The sequence below is a fragment of the Lipotes vexillifer genome, unplaced genomic scaffold (genome assembly GCF_000442215.2).
Source record: "Lipotes vexillifer unplaced genomic scaffold, Lipotes_vexillifer_v1.1 scaffold1439, whole genome shotgun sequence".
NCBI classification, from domain to species: Eukaryota; Metazoa; Chordata; class Mammalia; order Artiodactyla; family Lipotidae; genus Lipotes; species Lipotes vexillifer.
Window position 1 is genome coordinate 609,542 of NW_006785059.1, and position 22,702 is coordinate 632,243.

Below are 22,702 nucleotides of genomic sequence, written 5' to 3' on the forward strand. Positions count from 1 at the left end.
TACACGGGCCTCTCACTGCTGTGGCCTCTCCCGTTGCGGAGCACAGGCTCCGGACAAGCAGGCTCAGCGGCCATGGCTCATGGGCCCAGCCGCTCCGCGGCATGTGGGATCTTCCCAGACAGGGGCACGAACCCGTGTCCCCTGCATCGGCAGGCGGACTCTCAACCACTGCGCCACCAGGGAAGCCTGTGCATTTTTTTTAAGTCAACACCTGTATTGCATTATAGTAACATGAGTAATGAATTATTTTATTACTTAATTTTTAAAAGGTTTATTTGATCTGTGTGTTATTTAGTATTTTTCATGTATTCCCTTAAGGCCTTGGATTTATTTTCTAAAACAATCTTATAATTTTAGGATTAGATGAAATTTGTGATAGTATTCTCTCCTTTTTAGCACCATGATGAACTCTCCCAAGTAAATTAAAATATCTCCTATATTTTAAAGAAAATAATGAAGTAATTCTGCAGGGTTTTTTTTTTTCCTAGTCCAATATTTAACCACTATCTGTCCATCTATGTAACTGTTGGCCCTGCAGTTTAATGTCATTTCTTCTTTTTTGTTGTCATCTGAAATGAAGAAGTTAGTTATTATCCTCCTCATAATTGTTACCCTGTAGCTTTGTTTACTTTACACTAAATAATATTTAACTCATTAGGCTTTATCTAACATTCTGATTATTTCTGGGTACATACACTCTTCTAAACATCATATTCTCCAGAGCTTTTAGTTTGTTATAAATATGACACATGGGACAGAATATTTTTAAATTGCCAGAATAAAAATATTTTGTAGCTCTTACTTCACTCTAGAACTTGTGAGAAGGAAGATGATTACTGTATTGGTCTAGGAGGAATTTTGTGTGTGTGTGTGTGTGTGTTGTTAAAAAACACATAACATTAAATTAACTATCTTAACTATTTTAAAATGTACAGTTCAGTAGTGTTAGGTATATTTATATTGTTCAGTAGTGTTAAATATACTTATTGTTGTGTTTATATATAGAAATTTTTCATCTTGCCAAACTGAAAGTCTGTGTCCACTAAACATTAGCCCCCTCTCCCTCTTCCCCTACCCTTTGCAACTACCTTTCTACTTTCTATGATTTTTGACTAGTCTAGGTAATTCATTTGAGTCAGATCGTACAGTATTTGTCCTTTTATGACGGGCTTATTTCGTTTAGCATAATATCCTTGAGGTTCACCCATGTTGTACCATGTGACAGGATTTCCTGCTTTTTCAAGCTACATAATATTCCATTGTATGTATATACCATATTTTCTTTATCCATTCATCTGTCAGTGGACATTTGGGTTGCTTCCACCTCTTGACTATTGTGAATAATGCTGCAGTAAACATGGGTGTACAAATATCTTTTCGGGATCCTGGCAGGATTTATTTAAATGGCTAAATAGTGTTATCTATTATATGTTCTATTTCATAAAATCTAATATAAAATTTTTATCATGCTAGCTATTTTTCCACACCTAAGCCATCCCTTTTCAAAACACTAATTCTGTTTTAATCTTCAGTTCCCTGATGACCCTACTGTGACCAGGTTTGAATGTAAGCTTTTCTTAGTTCTTCCTTTATATGAGCTTTTTCCTGTTCATTCTGAACTTTCTGCTTTTTGTTTTGGTGTTCTCAGCTTATTCCCATACATGCTCTTCTGCTCACCCTTCCCCTTCCTTGAACTCTGTTGATATCTTAGCTTTTTATTTATACAAAAGATAGAAGTAGAAAAGAAGAAATAAACGGATATGTTTGTTTGGTGCCATCCATTTATGATATTACCGGCCTCTCTTATCTAGATCCCAACCCTTGTTAAATTCAGCTCACCACCCACTCCAGGCCTGAACCTCACCAGCTAAAATGAGGACTGCTGGGCACAAACACAGAAGAGTGCTGATTGGTCTTGCTTCAAACTCATGACCACAAACCTCGAGTGGGCCCCTATGCTGCCAACAGTCCTGCTATATTTCCTTAGTCTGGTGGTTCTCAAAGTATGGCTCCTAGACCAGTAGCATCAACATTACTCAGGACAAAACAAACAAACAAAACAACCATCACTCAGGACCTTGTTAGAGATGCACATCCTTAAGCTCATCCCAGACCTTATGAGTCAGAAACTCTGGGGATGTAGGCCAGCAGATCTGTGTGATTATGATACTAAAGTTTGCCAACCACTGTCTTAGTTCATTTTCATGATCTTTGAAAACCCTTTTCACACTTTCACTCTTCTGCCAGCAACCCCTTCTCCTTCCTCACTCCCACCTGCTGATCACTTTTTATTTCAAGTAAATGGAAAATAGAAGTGCTCAGAAGAGAACTTCCTTATATTCTTACATCCACATCTGCCTGCATCTACAGGTGCCCCTGTATCCTGCCTTCTTCGCTGTCACTAGGGCCAACCCCCTTCCCACTTGCATATTATATCCCATCCCCTTTCTCTTCTGAGGTTGTTTTTTCCTTTCTACAGGATCTTTCCCATCAGCGCACAAATGTCTCTCTTTAAAAAAACAAAACAAAAAAACAAACCTCCCTGAAGATGTCTAGGTAATGCTATGGAGTCATCTAATGCACGTGTTGTTATGTGAAAATTTTGAGTATTTGTATGTATTGTCTCATTTTCAAAACAAAACCAAACAATGGAAGGATAAACCAAAAACTAATGCCAATGAGGAGAGAGAAATTGGGCACGAGGAGAGGGGACAAAAGCTAGGCCTCTCTGAAAGGTATTTGTTTATGGTTTTGCCTTTGGAACTTTGTGTACGTTTTGTATAATTAAAACACCAAATTAAGTCAAAATCTAATTAAAACAAATTGGCCTCACTATGTAACAAATTGAAAGTATAACCACAAGGAGAATTCTTTTAAGTGACTTTAAAATAGGGTGGGTTGTTTTGTTTTGTTTTCACTTTACATAATTTTAGATTTACAGAAAAGTTATTGTACAAGAAAAGTACAAGGAATTTCAGACACCTTTTGCTCAGATTCCCCATATGTTAACATTTTACCTTTTGTAGTTAGTAAGTATCCTGTGGGGAGCTACTCTGAGATTATACAAACATCCTGCCACTCTTCAGGCTTTCACCCACTAGTTAGAACCCTTTGCTGGTTCTTATCTGACTCAGTTATTACGATGATAACTGCCAAATGGTGATTTTCTAATGCCAGAATTTATTCTACATTTATGAATTGATTTTCTACTTAAAGGAAAGCTTTTCCTTCTCCCCATTCATTTACTTATTTATTTACATCAGCATAGACTCATGAATTCTTACTTTGTTGAATAGTAAAACAGTATTTTGATACATCTGACAAAAAGAATCATGAAGAAATCCTAAACAGCATACAGTGGTTTTGTTGTTACTGGTAATGGAAATGTTGTTATTTTGAAACTTTTATACACACACATTAAAGGAAAAAGCAAATGAATGATTATGTTAATGTCATTAGGTACCAACATTATCTGACAAAATCAAAGAAAAATTAAAAACTATAATTGAGTAGGAAGAAGCATCAGTATGAATTGGTGATTTTTTTTTTCTTCTAAAAAATAAGTAATTTTTAGCTATGTCCGCTTGAAGAGTCGAAGCAGCGATAACCTAATAGCAGTACTATACCTAATATCCATATTGTGGATTTAAGTACCTTTACCCACTAAACAGAAATGGGGCTGTTTGGAGAAATGGCCAGCTCCAATTCTGGGGCAAGAAATGAACAAGACAAGCCTTGAACACCTTGTGCCTGAAAGCAAGGAAGTTATCAGACTCCTAGAGTCTTACAAAAGGGCATAAAAGCTGACTTAAGTACGGGCTCTCACTGGCCAAAAACAGGACAATTCGAGCATGAAAATGAATAATGACTGCAGTTGATTAAAACACATCAAAAATATTAAAAATCTATAAATCATTATAGACAACCGCAGAAGCCTCCTACCTGGTCTCCTTTCTTCCACACTTGTGCCCTTGCAATCTCTTCTCCACGCAGCAGCTCAAGTGATCCTTTCAAAACCTAAAACTCATCTTAATGCTCTCCTGCTCAAAACTTTCCAGTGGTTTTCTATCTTGCTCAGCCTAAAACCCAGAGTTCTGGCCTTGACTTCAAAACCCTAGACCACAGTGTCTTTGATCATCTGAATCGCATTTTCCACCACTCTTGCCTTTGTTCATTCCTTTCCCAACACACTGGCTTCTTTACTCTTCTCCAAACATACCAACCCCCTTCGTGCCTCTGGGCCTTTGTACTTATTATCCTCCACACCAAGATCTTGCTTCCATGTGGTTTGCTCTGCGACTTCATTCTGGTCTGTGTTCACATATTACCCTATTAGAGAGGCCTTCTCTGACACCCCTTCTCTTATTAAATAGCAGCTCCCTAGTCTTCAAACCTGTCACACCTACTTCCCTACCAGCCTAATTTTACTTCATGGCACTTAACACTACCTAGTCTTGTATTCATTTACATATGTTGGTTTCTTTGTTTATTCTCTATCTTAAATTCCAATTTTATGACATCTCACTTAAGGGTTTGTTGAGAGTGACTGAATCCGTGCGCTGATGGATACATAGATCTCAGTGTAACATTAACTTAAGCATAAATATAGTCAACAAACTATATAAAGTATATACTCTGGGATTCTGATTTAAGCTTCTACTACTCCTTCCTAAGAAGGTGATGAAGACACTGGCCAGGAAACCCTGTCTGGGTCTAGTTTGTATTTTCTTCTTCTGCATTATGGCCATCGTTTTCTAGGCTGGTTCATTTGCTGTGCCCCACACTACAGTCATGCTAGGGCTATTGCTTTTTTCTTCAGGTCTGTTGTCATTGATCTCTGTTTGAACCAGCTGAAAGTTCTCATTGAGGGAGAGCACTCTTTATCAGTTGGTTTCTACAGAGGTTTGCTTGTTCTTCCATAGACCCTTCTGGCTACTTTGTGTCTTCCTGCAGTTTACTCACCATTCCTGTACACTTGCTTCTTCTCTCCTCTCTTTCTCTAACTCATACACAGTCATACATACATTTATGTTCAAGGGCTCATCTTTCTTTGTGCTAGACTCTATCGTAAAGGTCTTTAAACAGCCTTGGACAAAAAGTAACTTCCAAAGTGGAACCCTGATGCTTTCATTGGGCAGAGTAAGGATCCCTCCCACTTTTGCGTATCCATCATCAAACATCTCTCCGGGTGTACCAGCTCAGAGTTTTATTGCACAGGTCTCTTCATGCCCACTCTCATGTAGGCTAAACCTGAACTAAAACTGTGTCATTTTATGTATGAGCAAGTGTAGGACAGAATAAAAAATACTTTTATCTTCCAAGCCTGAAGAGGCTTGCCTTTTTCACTAACGGGTATTTTAAGAACAGGTCATAGCATATGTAATGTTAGTCATGTTGGGGAGCATAGTATTTGAGCAGAGACCACAGTTCCCTACAATTAAATGCTTTCCTGACACCAGCCCCAACAAGGTCTCAGAAAGAGGCAGATGCAGAGGACAAGCTCCTCCAAAGAAACTCTCATTGTGACCACAAAGCATATGATTCTTAGCCCTGGTCAAGCAGCTACTCCTCGGGGAGTTTGTCTTTACCCTGGACTAGAGCCCAGCCAAGTAGTCTCCTTTCCCCCTTCTCCTTTCTCACCTCCCATTCCCACAGAGAGGAAGGGCAGGTCCAGAGAAAAGACCCCAGGAAGAGCACTGAACTCCCCAGGAGCCAGGCTCAGCTAAAGTCATTAAATCTGACTCTTCTTACTTGGGGGTGGAATGAATAAAGAAAAGAAATAGGATGGTGGGAGAGTGGACAAAGAAAGGGCCATCAACATCCCCTAAGGGCCAAGATACAGTGGCTCTGTAGGTCAAGTCAGAGGTTACAAGAAACACAGGTATAAAATATATTTTTCCTTAAATGTAGAGTGTCACTCAAAGGAAGAAAATATTGCATGAAAAGGCAGAAAACATGTCTGTCTTGAACATCCATGCTTCCTAAGTAATTCCTAGCACCACACCCTAGTCTTGGAAACAAATAATTCCTGAAAAATATTGGATAAAACAGGTAAGTCTTTGGAGAAATCAGCCAGAAGTGAGAACAGAGAAATAATTCAAACATCCAAAGTAATTCCAGTTTTTAAAGTATTACAATATGGTCATGTTATTCGGTTTTGTGTAAATTGAATTGTTTGTCTTCAGTTAATCCTTAACTTTGGTTGGTTTGTTTGTTTTTCTTTTCAGCCCCACTGTGTTCTCCTTGCCTCAAAGGAAAACTCGGCACCTGTTAAACTTGGGGGCTTTGGGGTAGCTATTCAATTAGGGGAGTCTGGACTTGTAGCTGGAGGTAAGAACACTATTTTTAAAATTTCCTTCAAAACCTCGTCACTTTCAGACTGGTGTAAAACTTTCAAACCAAATATTAGTCCATCCTCAGTGTTTCATACCGCATTCTACCTCACCCTAACCCACCCACAAAAGTGCCATAATGTAGTTTTGAATTTAATAATTCTGTAGTCATAATTAGAATTCTAGTCCCTTAAGATAATAGACTCTGTCTTTTTACTCTTTGTATCCCCAACACTTAACAGGGAAGAGACCCAACATACAAAGATTAAAACAGTATTGGAAGAAGATGATATTTGAGGCAAAGTGACTTTTAAAGTTGAACTGGCCAAACGAAGTCAAATGTAAAATGTGTGGATTAACTACTTTCAGGTTACATCTATGGCTAATTTTTAATTTCACACTGTTTTCCTCTTTCCACTTGTGAAAGAGTCCCACTGAAGCCATCAATCTGTGTATTTGGGAAGAGCAAGCAGATGTGAGTATAGACTAATTTTATTATTAGCCAAAACAAACATAATTGGAAAATTCCCATGCCAGAAAAAAAAGAAGAAAAGTTCAAATGGAAACTTTCTTCACCAGTGTACACAGGTGGATGCTAATTACAGATTCAACTATTTGGTTTTATTTATTCCTTTCAGTAGATTCCAGCTCAGAATGCTGCCCTGTTTTTAGTTTTGTTCTTTAGTTTTGCAAATTACTTAGTTCTCCCTTCTGCAGACTACCAATCTTCTAGGCATTGCTTTATATTTTCCATCTCGAAGTACTGCCAGCCTTCACAAAGAGGAAACATATCAACAGTATTAAATTCAAATACCTAACAAATGATAAATATCAAAATAATAATCTTTTACACAGGATATTTCATTTAATTCACTGTTACTAAAACATCGAAGCAGTATTAACATAGACCATCTTCTGAAAAATGAGCCATGAGTCATAGTTGTATTCTTTAAATCATTATTTTACCACATTGCCCTCTAAAATTAAATTGTGTTTAGATTTTCTTGTAGTTTTTTTTTTTTTTTTTTTTTTTTTTTTTTTTTTTTTTGCGGTACGCGGGCCTCTCACTGTTGTGGTCTCTCCCGTTGCGGAGCACAGGCTCCAGACGCGCAGGCCCAGCGGCCATGGCTCACGGGCCCAGCCGCTCCGCAGCATGTGGGATCTTCCCGGACCGGGGCACGAATCCCATCGGCAGGTGGACTCTCAACCACTGCGCCACCAGGGAAGCCCTCTAGTTTTGCATTTTCTTCTAATAATTTCCAAGAATCTGAGAAACTGCAAGTTGAGTATAGTTTTGAAAACTGATTTTTTTTCCTTCTAATTCTAATGAACTAGTGAATTCAAAACTAATGAAAAGTTTTGAAATTTTTCATCTGTGATTAGAAGACTGACCATAGGGTCAGGTAACGAAGAACAGTTTAATCACAGAATCATTGAATCTCAGAATTCGAAGGGGCCTTAACTTCTCCAGTCTTGTAACTAATGATTGAATTCTCTCATAAAATTCCCAGCAAAGGACTGAGCTCTAGTTTAATTCCTCACGTGGCAAAGAATTCACTGTGTCCCAGGACAGTTCATTCCATTTTTGGAAAGCTCCTAAGTATTGAAACGTTCATCCTTGCATTGAATGGAAGTCTGTCTTCCTGTAACTTCCGCCCAGTGGTCCTAATTCTGACTTTTGGAGCCACAGTAAACAATTTTAATCCTTCCATATGATAGTCATTCAGATGCTTGAACACAGCTATAATGTTCCCCTAAGTCCTATCCAAGTTAACTTGCCTAGGTTAATTTAGCCATTCCTCACATAAACTGGTTCAGAGTCTCCTGACTGTGCACCAAGTACAGAGCCAAAACTGAGCACAACTACAGGTACTTCCAAGCACACAGAAGCTTGAGGTTATCACTTCTTTTGCCGTGGATCTTACGTTTCTGTCAGGCTCCCAAAATTGCATGAACTTTTTGGATAACCCTGTAACACTGCTGGCTCATGTTAATCGTGCAATCAACTACAAATCTTAAATTGTTGTTTTTAAACAAACATTGCTGTTAAACTAACTCTCTCAAATCCGGTATTTGTACAAACCACCCCCATGTTAAGACTACACAATTAAATAACACATAATTTCTGATGATTACATCCTCACAGTTGATGGGATGATATGAAATAAAACGAATTCCTTTTATATGCTATATACTATATGCTATATATGCTATATTCCTTTTGTATGCTATATATATTATAGCGTCTTTGTTTCTCTTGGTCTGGATCTTCATCCTGTTAGTATTAAAAATGGTATGGGCTTCATATTTTACTGTGCATCTTAACTGAAGGGGAAAAACGGATTCATTCGATTTACCCAGACATTTTTTACATGTTAATCTATTTTCCAAAAGTCCATGAATCTTTCCCCTAAATTGTATATTTTTAAAGCTGATTTTTAACCCACAGTGTGTCAGTTATGCAAAATTTATTTTTCTCAATTCTTCTAGAATTAAAATACTTTGTGATGGTCAAAATATTGTCGTTTCTTAAACATACCTTTCCTTGCAGTCTTGAAATAACTACTTCAGGCATTGCAATGTCTTTTAAAATACAGTCTACAGATGTAGATAAGGCATAAATGATTTCTCTTATAAAAAGCTTTCATGTTGTTTAAGGTATCGATACTTTTAAAAATTTTACTATTTATCAGCTCATTTGCTAATATTTAACAGAAAGCTATTTTCCTGTCAGATTAGAATCTTTGATCACTCAGTCCCCCAAATAGAAAGGAATTCTCTCCTTTATATGTTCCATATAGTAAAAACCATTTACGTATATTTACACTTCCCCTATCTGAAACTCAGCTGTTTGGAAAACTCACTTATCCAGAATATATCTAGGAACCTAGGAAATAATTATAATAGCAGCAAGGCATTTCCTGCCCTTAATACCTGTTCATGGTTCTCTCAAGTGAGCATCTAAAGACACACTCTGAGGCTGACGTGCTTCCATTTTTCAGAAACTTTTGTGGATTCGTGTTCCTTCATACCTTGCACCTGCTCTTCCCTCTGGTTAGAACACCTTTTGTCATTTTATGTATCTAGTTAACTAAGTATTCTTGAAGGCTGAGCTAACAATCATCTCTTAAAAGCAGGCTGATCTTCACCATCCCAAGTGAGGTAACCCCATCCCCTCTCTCCCATATTACCATAGCTATCTGGGCTACATACCTCCATGTAGCATTTGATGCAGGGATTTGTAATTATATCAAAGACTGAGGTTTGTGAGGGCAAGGGGGGGACCATGGCTTATCTCTTGTATGCCCACAGTGGTCGTAGGTTGTGTCTGGGACCTAGCAGGCACTTAGGAAATTTTTACTAAATGAAAGAGTCTGGTTTCTAATGAGATTACAGTTTATAGCAGATTTTATGCAAAAATTAGGAGAAGACAAGGCTAGAGTAAGCATAGTGAAAGAAAAGAAATGAAAGCCTGACAGAAAGAAATACATTGAGCAGACACCAAAAGTTGGAAAGCACAGCAGCCTTTTGGTACTGAAGAAATGAACCCTTGCATACCTCTGAAGTTCCCAAGGGCGATTTTGGTTCCATACCAGAGTTCTTTCATTGGTATCCACAATGATAATTCTGAGTCATCAAGAAGAGGTTAAATTATATACAGCATCTTGTGTAAGGGAAGTCAGGAAATTGTACAAAGAGAGCCATCCAAAATTATTAAAGTAAAAAGGTTTTGGTGTGTAAAGATCCAGGCCCTAAAGTATTGAATGTGTACCTATTCAGAACAACTCTCCCCACCCTGAGGTTCTAGGTAATAAGCTTTTATTATATTATCAAAAAAGGTAACATTTAAATGTACATCGGAAGCGTCTCATATACAGTGACGTTTAATTTGGCTTGGTAATTGGCTTCCCGTTCTTAGAATTCTGTGGTCAAAGTCATAAAAATCAAGTGACCACAAAGAAGGATAAGTCAAGTGATCACAAACCAGGAAATTGGGGAGGTTGGTGTATGTTAAAGGTTGACTCCAGTCCTTTCACACCTACCGATCTTCATGAAATAAAAAAATCATTCCTATGTATTCTTTCTACCATGGTCTTTTCCCCTTTCATCTATAAGCAGATTCTTGAACCAAAAGACGTGTGTATTCCTCAAGGATGAACCCTAATTCTCCAGAACCAGGGTAGTCTTCAATATGGATAAATGGAAAGAACCTCCCCTGGATGGCCGGGGGTGGCTGTGGTGGCTCTGACTAGTCCCAGATTGAGGCCTACATTTTGAGATGCTTGGTCCTGCCTTGTAAGGGAAATAGTAGGAGTCAAGGTGAATTTCAAAGCAGTATCCCAACCATCAGCAGGTACCTGGCTGGTGCCCTGGTACCAGTACTCTGATCTCTTACCCTGCTTTTCCCTACTTTTACCAGCTCCTGTCCATCAGACCAAGGCAAATTCTCCAAGGGCACTGCCCTATCCAGGCTAGTAATGAAGTAGAAGGCTTAGTTCTCATCATTTCAACTTCTTTTTGTTACTTGAGGAAACCAAATGGGGCAATATGGAAATAAAAGTCTTTCCTTCTAACCAGTAGAGTTTTCACTGATCTACTATACATTTTAAATAAAAATATTTTCACTCCCTGAACCCTGAACTTAATCTCTTTTATTATGGGGGAAGGAGAGGAACCATTTTGATCTGCAGCAAAGGAATATTCCCAGGACACAAGCTAAGAGCTGCTTTATCCTTCTCATCCCAACCAGGTTTGACAATCACCAACAAGACTTTTATGATATATTCTCTCTATCTGGATTAGAAGATCTCTGAAGTCTTTTTTTAAACTCTGATCACAGTTCTGAGCTCTACATAAAGTTTTGTGCAAGCTTCAAAATAAAAATTATCTTGGACTCGTGATGATGAGGGTGGGGCTGTAGAGGGAAAGGGAGGAGAGGAGGGGCCTGCATAGAGCTAGAAGAGCTGCCAAGTCTGGTGGGCAGTTCCCCTCCCACAGCAATTTCCGTACAGGGTACAAGCCTTTCGTTCTCCAGTAGAAGAAAAGACTTCTTTTGGGATGCTGAGTTAAAGATGGTTACTAGTGTACAAACAACTGCTTTCAGATTCCTTCCTGAAACCTAACTTTGATAGGAAAAAAAGAAAAAAGCGTTTCAAAGAAGATAGAAGTCAAAGAAGATTGAATGGGAGGAGCTTCATGATTTTACTTTGGTTTATGTCATATATTTGCTCTCATTCTGTTCAAATGTTAACATTTGGAGGAAGCTAAAAAATCTTATTATAACAAAATATTACTAACCATTGTTAATTGCTGCAATTAATTCCTAAAATCAACCGAACAGGATTTCAGATTCATATTCCAAATAAAAGTTCTCAGCATTAGGTTTAATTTGAGAATTTCTATTTGGCAGTCAAAAGTAATCTTTTTCTCTACAGATATTTTCTCACTTGCCCCCCCTCTCCCTGCCCCTGCCTCTGCTCTGTATTTTTAGTAATTTTCAAACTTGTGAAAATTAGAAACTTTAAACAACTTCTTCATGAAGCAACAAATAGGTAAATACTTACCATGCATCCTATGGAATTCAATAGGAAGTAACAGTGTTAGAAGACAAAGTACCTCTCCTGGGCTCAATATTTTCAAGACGTGATTAGATAAATAATTTTTTTCTTTCTGCCTTTTTTCCTTGATTTTATAGAGGAGGGGAGAGGTGGTAAGAGAATATTTGCATTGTTAACCTTGTCATTCACACTGTTATTGTTCTCTTATTTTCAGTTTTCAAATGGGAAACAAAAATCCCATTTTATGTAAACATTTTTCCTTGATGTTGTCATTTTAAATGTAGGACGAGTTGGAACACCTCATTTTATGGCCCCAGAAGTTGTCAAAAGAGAGCCTTATGGAAAACCTGTAGATGTCTGGGGTTGTGGCGTGATCCTTTTTATCCTGCTAAGCGGTTGTTTGCCTTTTTATGGAACCAAGGAAAGATTGTTTGAAGGCATTATTAAAGGAAAATATAAGGTAACATATTATGAACGTTTTATTTTTCCACTGAGATTAAATTATTCTGAAAAATGTGTTTTGAAGTTGCTGTCTGTCTTTGGATTACTTACTGGTTGTCACATAGTCACCCAGTCAGAGATGCTTGCATCATTGATCCACCAGCCTTGTTAGGCAACAAAGGCCTCAAATAAATTTGACCCTATCAGCTGAACTGTCATCCAGATGACTGGCTTTAAAACAACTATTGCCTCACCCCTCCCTTCTCATTCCCTCTGTGCTGCCTCTAAAGTCTATCCCATGTATTTGGATTCCAGCTCTGTGTTCAGTCCAGAAAACAGGGTCCCCACTCGTCTTTGATACAGTGTAAAAACCAGAGATCAGATGGATGTTCCCCTTTTCCTCCATGTGCTAAATCAACAGTGTAAGAGTCCTGGGCTCTCAGAGTCATAAAGCCACACTACAAATCAAATTTTTTTACAAGTACATTCTAGCAAAACTGCCTCTTTAGCTAAGTCAAAGAAATTGGTTGGTGCCCTACTTATTTCAAATAAAATTCTAGCTCAGGGAAAGAATTTGGACTGCTCCTTGGAATTTATTGTGAGCAAATTTGACCTTTTATTTTACCCTGGGTAAGGTGTTTGTGACAAACCTGTGCCCAGATTTTATAGTTTCCATTAGCTGTCTAGTGGCCGAACCCACTTATTCAGGCTAAGCTGGAAAATAAACTTCTTTGGCCCTTCTTTGTGTAATTTGAGAAAAGGGCTTTATTTTTATTACTTTTTGCTTGATTTGTAAAGTTAAAATGGAAATTTCATCCAGGTAATTAGTCATTCTTTATCTTAATTTTAGATTTAGTGTCTATTAGCCTTTATTTGATTTTGCTTTATCATACATGTTATTTTATTGCATTTTATGTAGTCAGCAAGCACAGCTGAAAAATTTGCCATTTACCTTCCAGGATAAACTGAAATGCCAGCATCACAACAGCATTTCATAATATAATTTAGAGCCATTTTGGTGTGATTTAAATATTTATATTCATCTTTGGCTACTGTGAATTGGAAACTGCATGTACTATTCACAGACTCCTGATTAGTACATTATTACTTTCATTACTAAGTAATTTAAGAAGTCATTACTGACATTATGAGTGGCTATACCAAAAAGACCTAGGAGATTCTTAGAAATAAGCTTAAGGTTGGTTTCACTACCCGAGCTCTTATACTTTATTGCCCTGTACTACCTTGTATGGCTGACGGAATAGGATGCTCTGTATGGGAAGCATACAGAGGAGTATGAGTCTGGCTGACGGAATAGGATGCTCTGTATGGGAAGCATACAGAGGAGTATGTGTCTGGATATCAAATCGGGGCAGCTTATTTTGAGGAAGTTCTTTTTCCTCCCGTTATTATTAACACATGTACTTTCTATTCAACAGAATCACTGTTTCATTTTCAGCCATGCCTGGCAACATAAAACGAAACACACAGGTTTATATAACACTACACTCCAAAACTGTCAGGCCCCTAAAGTTTTCTTTTTTCATTTCCTCAGTTATGTTAGAATTTTATATGGGACTTGAAACAAATAAAGAAAAAGAAAAAAAAACGAAATGAAAGGTAAAGTAGTTTCAGAGTTGTAGCTTTATCCTTTAAGCCATAACTGAAGCTTGTGGAAGTGAGAAGGTGAGAATGGGCTGTACTTTTTTTCCCTTGGGCTTTATGTACCATCAGCTTATAAAGGCATACAGGTTTGTCTTTTATTTTATTTGGATTAAGATATATGCCAAAACTCTGTTAACAGAGAAAGATGTTTTAAGTATAGGTTTTTCTGCTTCTCTTAGAGTCAATTGACCACTGGGGAATAAAATCAATCCTTTCAAGGTAACTAAAAGTCTCAGGAAACTGCTTGTAAGTAATCATCCCCCTCCAATCCCTTGAAATTGTAAGTGGCTATCAGGAATGCACGGTTTTGGCTTTCTGGTTGAATTTTGCCAAGTGAAATCACAGATACTAGCATATGAAAATAAACACAGTAATGCATCAGCATAATAATAATACTAGCAATAATGATAGCTAACTCATACATAGCACTTACTATGTTCCAGGAACTATTCTAAGCACTTTACTTATATTAACTCTTTTCATCCTCACAGCGGCTTATGACTTAGGTACCATATAATAAAATCTCCCACCTGCCTTTTTGAGTTATAAGCATTCACTAATAATAGAATTCTTCTTTTGTGTTTGTTCAGTTGCTAACTTCCTGGTTTCCAAGGCAATGTGCTTCATTCCAACAGCTTCTGGTATTTGATTTTGTCTATTTTTAAAGCATTGAATAGTTATCTTTGTTTCTTTGATTAAAAAAAAAAAACTTGGACTGTTCACATATGTCCAAAAATTTGTTTGAAAATTTCCTATTCTTAGCATTATAGTATAATATAGTCAGATGGATGGTGGCAGCTGTACCATAATTTCTGTACCTGGGGGTTTGAAGCTTTGAGGTTAATTCGTATGCACTATTACTTGGCTAACCTCACCTCTCACTTATATTCATGGCTTTCCTTACAAAAGCCTCAGGTTTTCAGCATCTTAGTTTGAAGTATAGCTCCATCTCTACCATCAGTGATGAACCTATTGGGCCTTTAAAAAAAAATACTGTGCTGTGATTGTGTCAGCATTTATTTTTACATTTTTTATTACTGAAAATTTCTAACAAACAAAATAGTAGAGATAATAGTATAATGAACCCCTAGCTTTAACACTTATCAACGTACAGCCAGTCTTGTTTTATCTATATTCCACATGCTACTAGATTATTTTGAAGCAGATCTCAAAAATATCATTTTATCACCCTGGTGGTCCTTAACAGAAAAAATATTAAAATCCTTGATCTCTATGAGTATTTTCAAGAAAGTTTTGATGACGTATTTTAAATGTAGTACATTTAAATTGTCATAGTTTATAAACTACTACTGGTCTTAAATGATTTTATTTTAACTTTTTATTCTTGTTTAGTAGCTTACTTGATCTTTTAAGGTCAATATGGGAGAATACTATTTAGCTAAAATATATGCTAACATTTAATTTCAATTAATTTTTTTATAAAGGACAGAAATATATTTCACAAAGTCTCTAAAAGATAGTGTCATCTTATATCACTTATTTCTGGATAGCCAGTTGGTATCTACACAGCAGGAGTCCTTAGCTGCCTGGCTTTAGTATTCAAATAAGTGAGACTGTTTTATAGCCCTGTTTTGTTCCCCCTTATGTACTCAACCTCCCAAATTAATTTCAACTAGTCTTCTCTGCCAAAGGAAGAGAAAACCCTGGATTGGGCTTCCTCATAAAAAGGACTGGGGAGTATACTTCTCAACCTCTGTTCACTTCAGAAGTCTTACCACCACTTTCAGATGATTTCTCAACCCCTTTCCTGAGGACAGATCATTCAAACTTTAAAGACTACATCAGCTCCAAGATGGGGAAGAGGAAACAAGGCTATCTAAGCCCCATCTTATCACTTACCTCCTTATTTCAAACTCGTTAACTGATCACAATTTCAGTAGGATGACAATATTTCAACAGTCTCATGGCATTCATTTTAATTAAGGAATCTGACAAGAGAAGTGACTATCGTTTGGAATTCTGCCTGTTAGAAAAAGAAAATGGAACATTTTCCACTCCACGTCTACTAGAACAAAGCCTCACGTTAGCCAGAGCGAAATGTCTAATACTAACCCTTGGCGAGATCATAATGATTCATGTGTACTGTGATGCAAGTTGTGATTTCATTTGCCTTTAACCTGTTGTGGACTTTATTCTGCATCTTTCTCCCTTAGGAGGTGACAAAGGTCTCTGCCAGTTAAAGCCATGGCATTGCGTAAAGCTCCTGGCACCAGGCAGCTCCCATGAGCTCACCCAGTCAGTCAGTTTCCTCATATTAAATAGGGAGTGAGACCCTACTCCATCTCTACCCTCCTGTCCCCACTTACCTTCCGAACTCCAAGCCCTAAGCATTCCTTTCCATTTTTTCCTGGTTCCTGGTCTCAGACATACCCCTTTTCCCAGGAGCCTTCCAACTCTTTTCCTCATAGATCCACAGCCTTTCTCACAAGTTGTGTGTCTTAGGAACAACTCATAATTTTTTTGTTTGACTTTAGTTAATTTACCTTGTGGCTTAGTTGTCTCATCTCTAAAAGAGAAAGAAAAGTAACTTCTTTAAGAGCAATATACAAGTGAATTGGGTTTTTTTGGAAGGCCTTTAGTAATGGTATATTTTTTCCTAAATACTGAAAATGACATACAGTGACCAAAGTCTATTAATAAAAGCTACTTTGCGTAGCTTCACAATTACTGCTAATTCCAAGTTTTAAAAGCAAAATATTAAAAATATTTCTTCAAATTTTAAAATTTTATTTTAGTCCTTTCTGGATCAAAGTATTCTAACCTTTTTAGAGTCTACATTCTAGACTCTTTATTTTAGCTGAGGTAGAACCTGGAATCATGAACATTCTATTCTTCAATTATTAAAAATATTATTACATATATAACAAGAAGAACATGTATAACAAATATTTACTCCTACAAATTCTCATGTATTGAACAACAACAACAGAAAAAGAATTGCATCTGTCCTCTTCTTCCTTCGAAAGCAAGCCTTTAGAATCAGATTTCTCCACCCTGCTCCAAGAATTTTATTCACGTTGAAACAGCATAGGAATATTAAATAACAGAGAATGTTAACTTCTCACTGGACATAACTGTGTAATTTTCCTTTCCCCCTCTTCAGATGAATCCAAGGCAGTGGAGCCATATCTCTGAAAGTGCCAAAGACCTAGTACGCCGCATGCTGATGCTGGATCCTGCTGAAAGGATCACTGTTTATGAAGCACTGAATCACCCATGGCTTAAGGTACATGAGCTCATAGGTGGCCATCTATACTTCGTTTAAACAGTTCCAGTGACAGGAATGCATTGCTCTGTAAGGTGCCCCTTTCCACCCTTTTTTTTTTTCCTGAGCATTTTTTCGTTACAGTTTTGTTCGTCTTATTTGCTGTTTCTGTACATCCTCTGTAAACATCTAAGAGGATGTACCATTCGAGTGACATTCAGCTCTCATCACAAGAGGGTGCAAAAGCGGATTAAGGCAGAATCCATCAGGGAGGAAGGCCTGTTTGTTCTCTACCAACACATGTTCCAAAGTTGTGCAACATGAACAACGGAAATAGCACTCAACTGTGTGATAATTAAAAAGTGATTATCATTATTTTGGGTGTGAATGTGTACTTCATAGCATTATTTTTATTTCAGTAGTTACTAGATATGGGTTTATCGTCTTAGGAAAAAGGCAGATTTTAAAAGTTCTTTTTATATCGCATCCTGCTGATGAAGTATTAAAGGTATAACTTGGGACTTCAATGAGACAGTACTATTTGATGAAGACATTACACTGCTCAACAGTTCCAGGAAATTCTCACTTTACATGTGAGAAAACTAAGCCTCAGAGAGGTTAAGAATCTTGCCCCAAGTCACAAAAGTTGTCAGTGGTGGAACCAGGATTTTAATTCAGCCTGCCACACCCCCTTCCTTTGTACTCAAGATCCTATCCAGTTCACTTACTCAAGGTCACCGCTCACATTTGTCCGCTTACAGGCATCATCAACTTCCTACCTCTTTTGGATCTAACAAGCTACAGTTTATTTTTATTACACACACACACATCTTCTCCTGACCTTACCACCCCCTCCAGCTTCTACCCCTATTCTTTGCTCTCCTTGACAGCAAAACTCCTAGAAAGATTTATCTCTACTCACTTTCTCCAGTTTCTCCCATCTCTTTGTCTTGAACCCACCCTAGTCAGGTTTGCAATGCTACCAACTCCACTAAAATAGCTCTTGTCAAGTCACTGCTGACCTTCACATTGCTGAGTCTAGTGGCCAAATATCAGGTTTCTCCTTCTTGGCATATCAGCAACATTTGACATCCATCCTTCCAAAACACTGTCCTCCCTTGCCTTCAGGACACCTTGCTCTCCTGGTTTCCCTTCGACCTCTCTGGCTGCTCCTTTTCAGATGGTGCTGATTCTTTCTCATCTCCCCCCACCAGGTCTTCACAGTGGGGTGCCACAGCCCCTCCTCCTTCTATCTACACTCAGACCCTTGGAAACCTCATCTAGTTTTAATGGCTTTAAATGCTATCTATACACCCTGAATTTATACCTTTAGGCTAGGCCTTGTCCCCTGAGGTATTCTTAATTTAGTTTACAGTTTTGCTCCCCAATACCTCTCTGGTTTCACCCCTTACTACTCTCCTCTTCTCACTTTGTTCCCTCATGTTGGCCTCCTTGCTGTTCCTCAGCAGGCCCATACTTGCCTCAGTGCCTCTGTGTTAGTCGTGCCCTTTCCCTAGAATGCTCTTCCCCAAGGTATCCTCATGACTTATTCCCTCACCATCTTCAGGTCTTTGCTTAGACATCAGCTTCTTGGTAAGATCTTCCCTGACCACCCAATTTAAAATTTGAGAGAAGGAATGTTCCCTGCCACCAGTATTCCCTATCCCCCTTCCCTGCCTTAGTTTTTTCCATAGTGTTGGTCACCATGAGACATACTTATATTTTACTTATTTATCTGTCTACTCCCATAAAATATAAGCTGCATAAGAGTGGGAATTTTTCGCAGTTGGTTCACTTCTGTATAGAACCTTTGAAAGTGTCTGACATGTAGTAGGTGCTCATAAATATTAGTTAATGATTTAATGAGTGAATGAATGAATAAATGTTCATACTACTATACGATGCTACCTCCCCAGAAATTATGCAAAATAATAATGTACATTTAAACATAGATTAATCATGTATCTTAACAGCGATGACAATGAATAATAATATTATCAAACAGTGTTGAGATTCCAGTGGATCTTGATTCTCCTTAAGAATATTACTTCTCACATCTGCATTCAACCCTCTGATACTTGGTTCTAGTTATTCTTGACTTGAATTTCCCCAGTTGTAGCTATTCCTGAAAAGAGTAAACAGTTCTGAGATACTTTCTTGTACTTATTTTCTCCCAGAAATAAACCATTTGGGGGGACTCCTATTTTTCCTTTGCCTCAGTTTCTCATAATGGGGATCTTTTGTTTGTTTGAAGCTAGTTTAAATGCCAAATAACAGTGAAAATGGCAGCCATATTAGTCATTTTTAAGATCCTTTAGAAAATTTGACTTTCATTATCTTGCATATCTTGACTAATAACATTTATTTTTGGAAACCCTTATCCCTGCAATGATTATAGTTCTTTTTCCAAATAATCTGAGCTTAATACACAATAGATTTCTGGCACCAGAAAGGCAAAAGACAAAAAGTGTCCGTAACTTAAATGAAAAAATTCCAGGAGGCTGTTTGAACTTAGTGTCACATGCCATGTCTGAACTACAGTTTACCTTCACTGCAGTGTGTTATTTGAAGATGGAAGAATTCAATGAGAATATTATCTAGCTGATGAGAACAGGCTTATATTTCAGTCCTTTTCCATGTACTCTTTTAAATCATTTCTGTGCATATAAGTGGTGGTAATTTAGCAATGGCTAAAATTTAAGCTATGGGGCTTCCCTGGTGGCACAGTGGTTGAGAGTCCGCCTGCCGATGCAGGGGACACGGGTTTGTGCCCCGGTCTGGGAGGATCCCACATGCCACGGAGTGGCTGCGCCCGTGAGCCATGGCCGCTGAGCCTGCGCGTCCGGAGCCTGTGCTCTGCAACGGGAGAGGCCACAACAGTGAGAGGCCCGTGTACCGCAAAAAAAAAAAAAAAAAAAATTAAGCTATGGTTTAAATATGAAAAACTCCTGAATAACTGCAATGTAGAGAAATAAAATGATAAAATCCTTGTAATGAAGAGTACCCAAAGTTATGATACCGTTGTTTTATGTCCAAAAAAATTATTATTTCTTTGGCAAACCACAAAATAAAGTCCTGTTCAATCATACCATCTCAAAAGGGAATTTGAGTAAATAGACCAATTAATATGTGAATGTCTTGTGGTTGTTAAATTATATGTATTTAACACTTTTATCTAAATTAGTGCTGTTTGCTGTAAATATTCATTCCAACAAAAGTAAGGCCAAATAAGATTGTAATTTTCTTATAAACGACTGAGCTCTTTTCACACCCTTTGTAGCCTTAATATATATAGACTCCAAGTATATTGACTATAATAAAGACAAAAAGGGTATTTATATTAGGCTAATCAATTTGAATTTTGGAAAAATCAATCAACACACCAATTAAATGAATATTCAGCATCTAGTGTGCACAAGGAACGGTGAATCAAGTACTTCATTAAAGTGTAAGGTACGTTGCTATAGACATTTTTCTGAATTCATATCACATTACTTTTAGTTTCAGGTAGGACTGTTTAATACAGAAAAATATTTGTTTTTCTTTTGTCTCATTTTTATAATGCTTTGAGGTTGTTATTATTTACTTGTTTTCTGGTATGAGGTACCTTAACAGACTTTTTTCCTCAATCTTGTGATTTCATCTACTTAGAAAATATCAGGAATCATAATTTAAGCATAATTTTATTTAAAAAAATTTTTTGACTATGTCCTTATCTCTCTCTCCACTTCACCTTAGTGAATGGTGAGCAGAAGAGGTGTTCACTAGAAATAGAGTTCACAGTCTGCTATGCACTAAACTTCCCAGCCTATTAGAGAGAGAAAGGCATAGTCAGCCCACGAAATGAATTTTCAAATGCTGTTAATATAACATAAAGAAACAGAAAGATAACCTCAAAGAAGTCACACGTGAGAAGCACCTCACAAGAATACAGAAGTATGAGCCCAGGAAGACTAATGGAGGGCATGAGAGGTCACTGTAGGCCAGCGCTCCAGAGAGGGCTGCACGTAACATGTTAGTAGGACTGAAGGGGGCCCATGTGGGAGGTACAGAGGAGCACAGGCAAAACATTATAAGTGTTCAGGGCATTCAGGGATGGGGTCAGGGTACACTGGCATAATACAAAAGTCAGCTATTTGAAGGGTTGCAGTAGTAGTAGCCTGAAAATTTGGTTTGAGAGAAGAATATATCTAGAATGCCAAACTAAGTACTTTAGATATTAGGGTATAGAGAGTTAAAAGGTACTGCAGGCTTTTGAGCAATGATACAGGGCAAGCAGTATGCTCATATAATTCCTGTGGACACTGTGCACAGGTGGGTTTCCTGTCGGGATGCAAGCAGTAGAAGCAAAGAGATCCTATAGAAGCTTAGTGATTAAGGAAGGAAAATTGATGAGGCTCAGTTGAGTGATTCAAGATATTCAGAATTTGGAAGCCTGTAGAAGGGTTAAACATGAGTGGAAGTGATGTATTTTAAACTTTCAAAATTTAAATTTAATTTAGTTGAGATTTTCTTGGTTCTTAGTATGAGGAGTACTTCTGGATATTGTGCTGCACATTTTTAATATTATTATGTTATGAGACTATGATTCTTATTTAAATCTTCTATTTTGGTAGGCAGTTAACCCAATTAGATTCAGAACACATGTCCTAGTCCACTTCTCTGGGCTGTGATTCAAATGCCAATTTCATTTTCAATGCCTTTGCAATACTCATCTAGTCTGTCCCACTTGTATGCTACCCAGAGGCTCATTTGGAACCTGGGAGGTACTTCATAAACCATAGTTTTGTCTCAAAGTTCTTGCTCTGTTGGTTGTCATTGGTTTTATACATGGGTATACTAGGGATGTGCCAAAGCCCCTCCTTCCCCAGCTACCTCCTCTTTGTAATCCAGCCCCTGTTCTCTAGGGGTGGGGTGCCACCTCTTTGCTCTTCTTTGCTTCAGGCAGGGCTGGTTTGGTGGAAAGTGTTCTGAAGGGGAGGAACTTGGCTTCTTTCATGGTGATCCCCTGGAATGGAGTGGATGAAGTCAAAAGGGTTCTTGTCCTGCAGAGCCAACCTCTTCTCAGTCCTTTAGCTAAAGAGAGGAGGCTTTTCTTGGGGGTCATTTTGTCTGCACTCCCCTGGGAGTTTCCAGGTTGTGGGCTGCTCTCACACCCAGGTGAGGATATGTTAGGAGGCCAAAAAAACACCCCAGATATATCACCACAGGATCACACCTCTGAGTCCTAGGGTCCCTCCGCTGTCAGACTTCTTTTCTCTAGCTTTCAGTCTTCTGTTAGCTGCTTTCACTTTTGAGTCATTAATTTCCTTGTTATCAAGAACTCTTAACTAAAATGTAGACTTTGGAAAAAGAAGAGTTTATTCTGTGGATTGGGGAGTGCTTTAAAAATCAGCTCCAATGCCTGTTTCTGGCTCTAGAATCCAGACATGACATGTATCTTTCAAGCCGCTTTCCCCAGGCCCTGTCTCTCTCCCTCT

General features: G+C 37.9%; 1 protein-coding gene across 5 annotated transcripts in view; it reads left to right on the forward strand.

The window, feature by feature from the left end:
- Positions 1–22,702, forward strand: part of CASK (calcium/calmodulin dependent serine protein kinase) — a 394,879-nt gene that overhangs the window by 250,969 nt on the left and 121,208 nt on the right. For all 5 annotated transcript variants that reach the window (XM_007457187.1, XM_007457185.1, XM_007457189.1 and 2 more), the window contains exons 6-8: positions 6,228–6,330; positions 12,175–12,350; positions 17,121–17,243. In XM_007457187.1, coding sequence (XP_007457249.1) covers positions 6,228–6,330; positions 12,175–12,350; positions 17,121–17,243 — 402 coding nt within the window. The remainder of the gene's footprint in view (positions 1–6,227; positions 6,331–12,174; positions 12,351–17,120; positions 17,244–22,702) is intronic.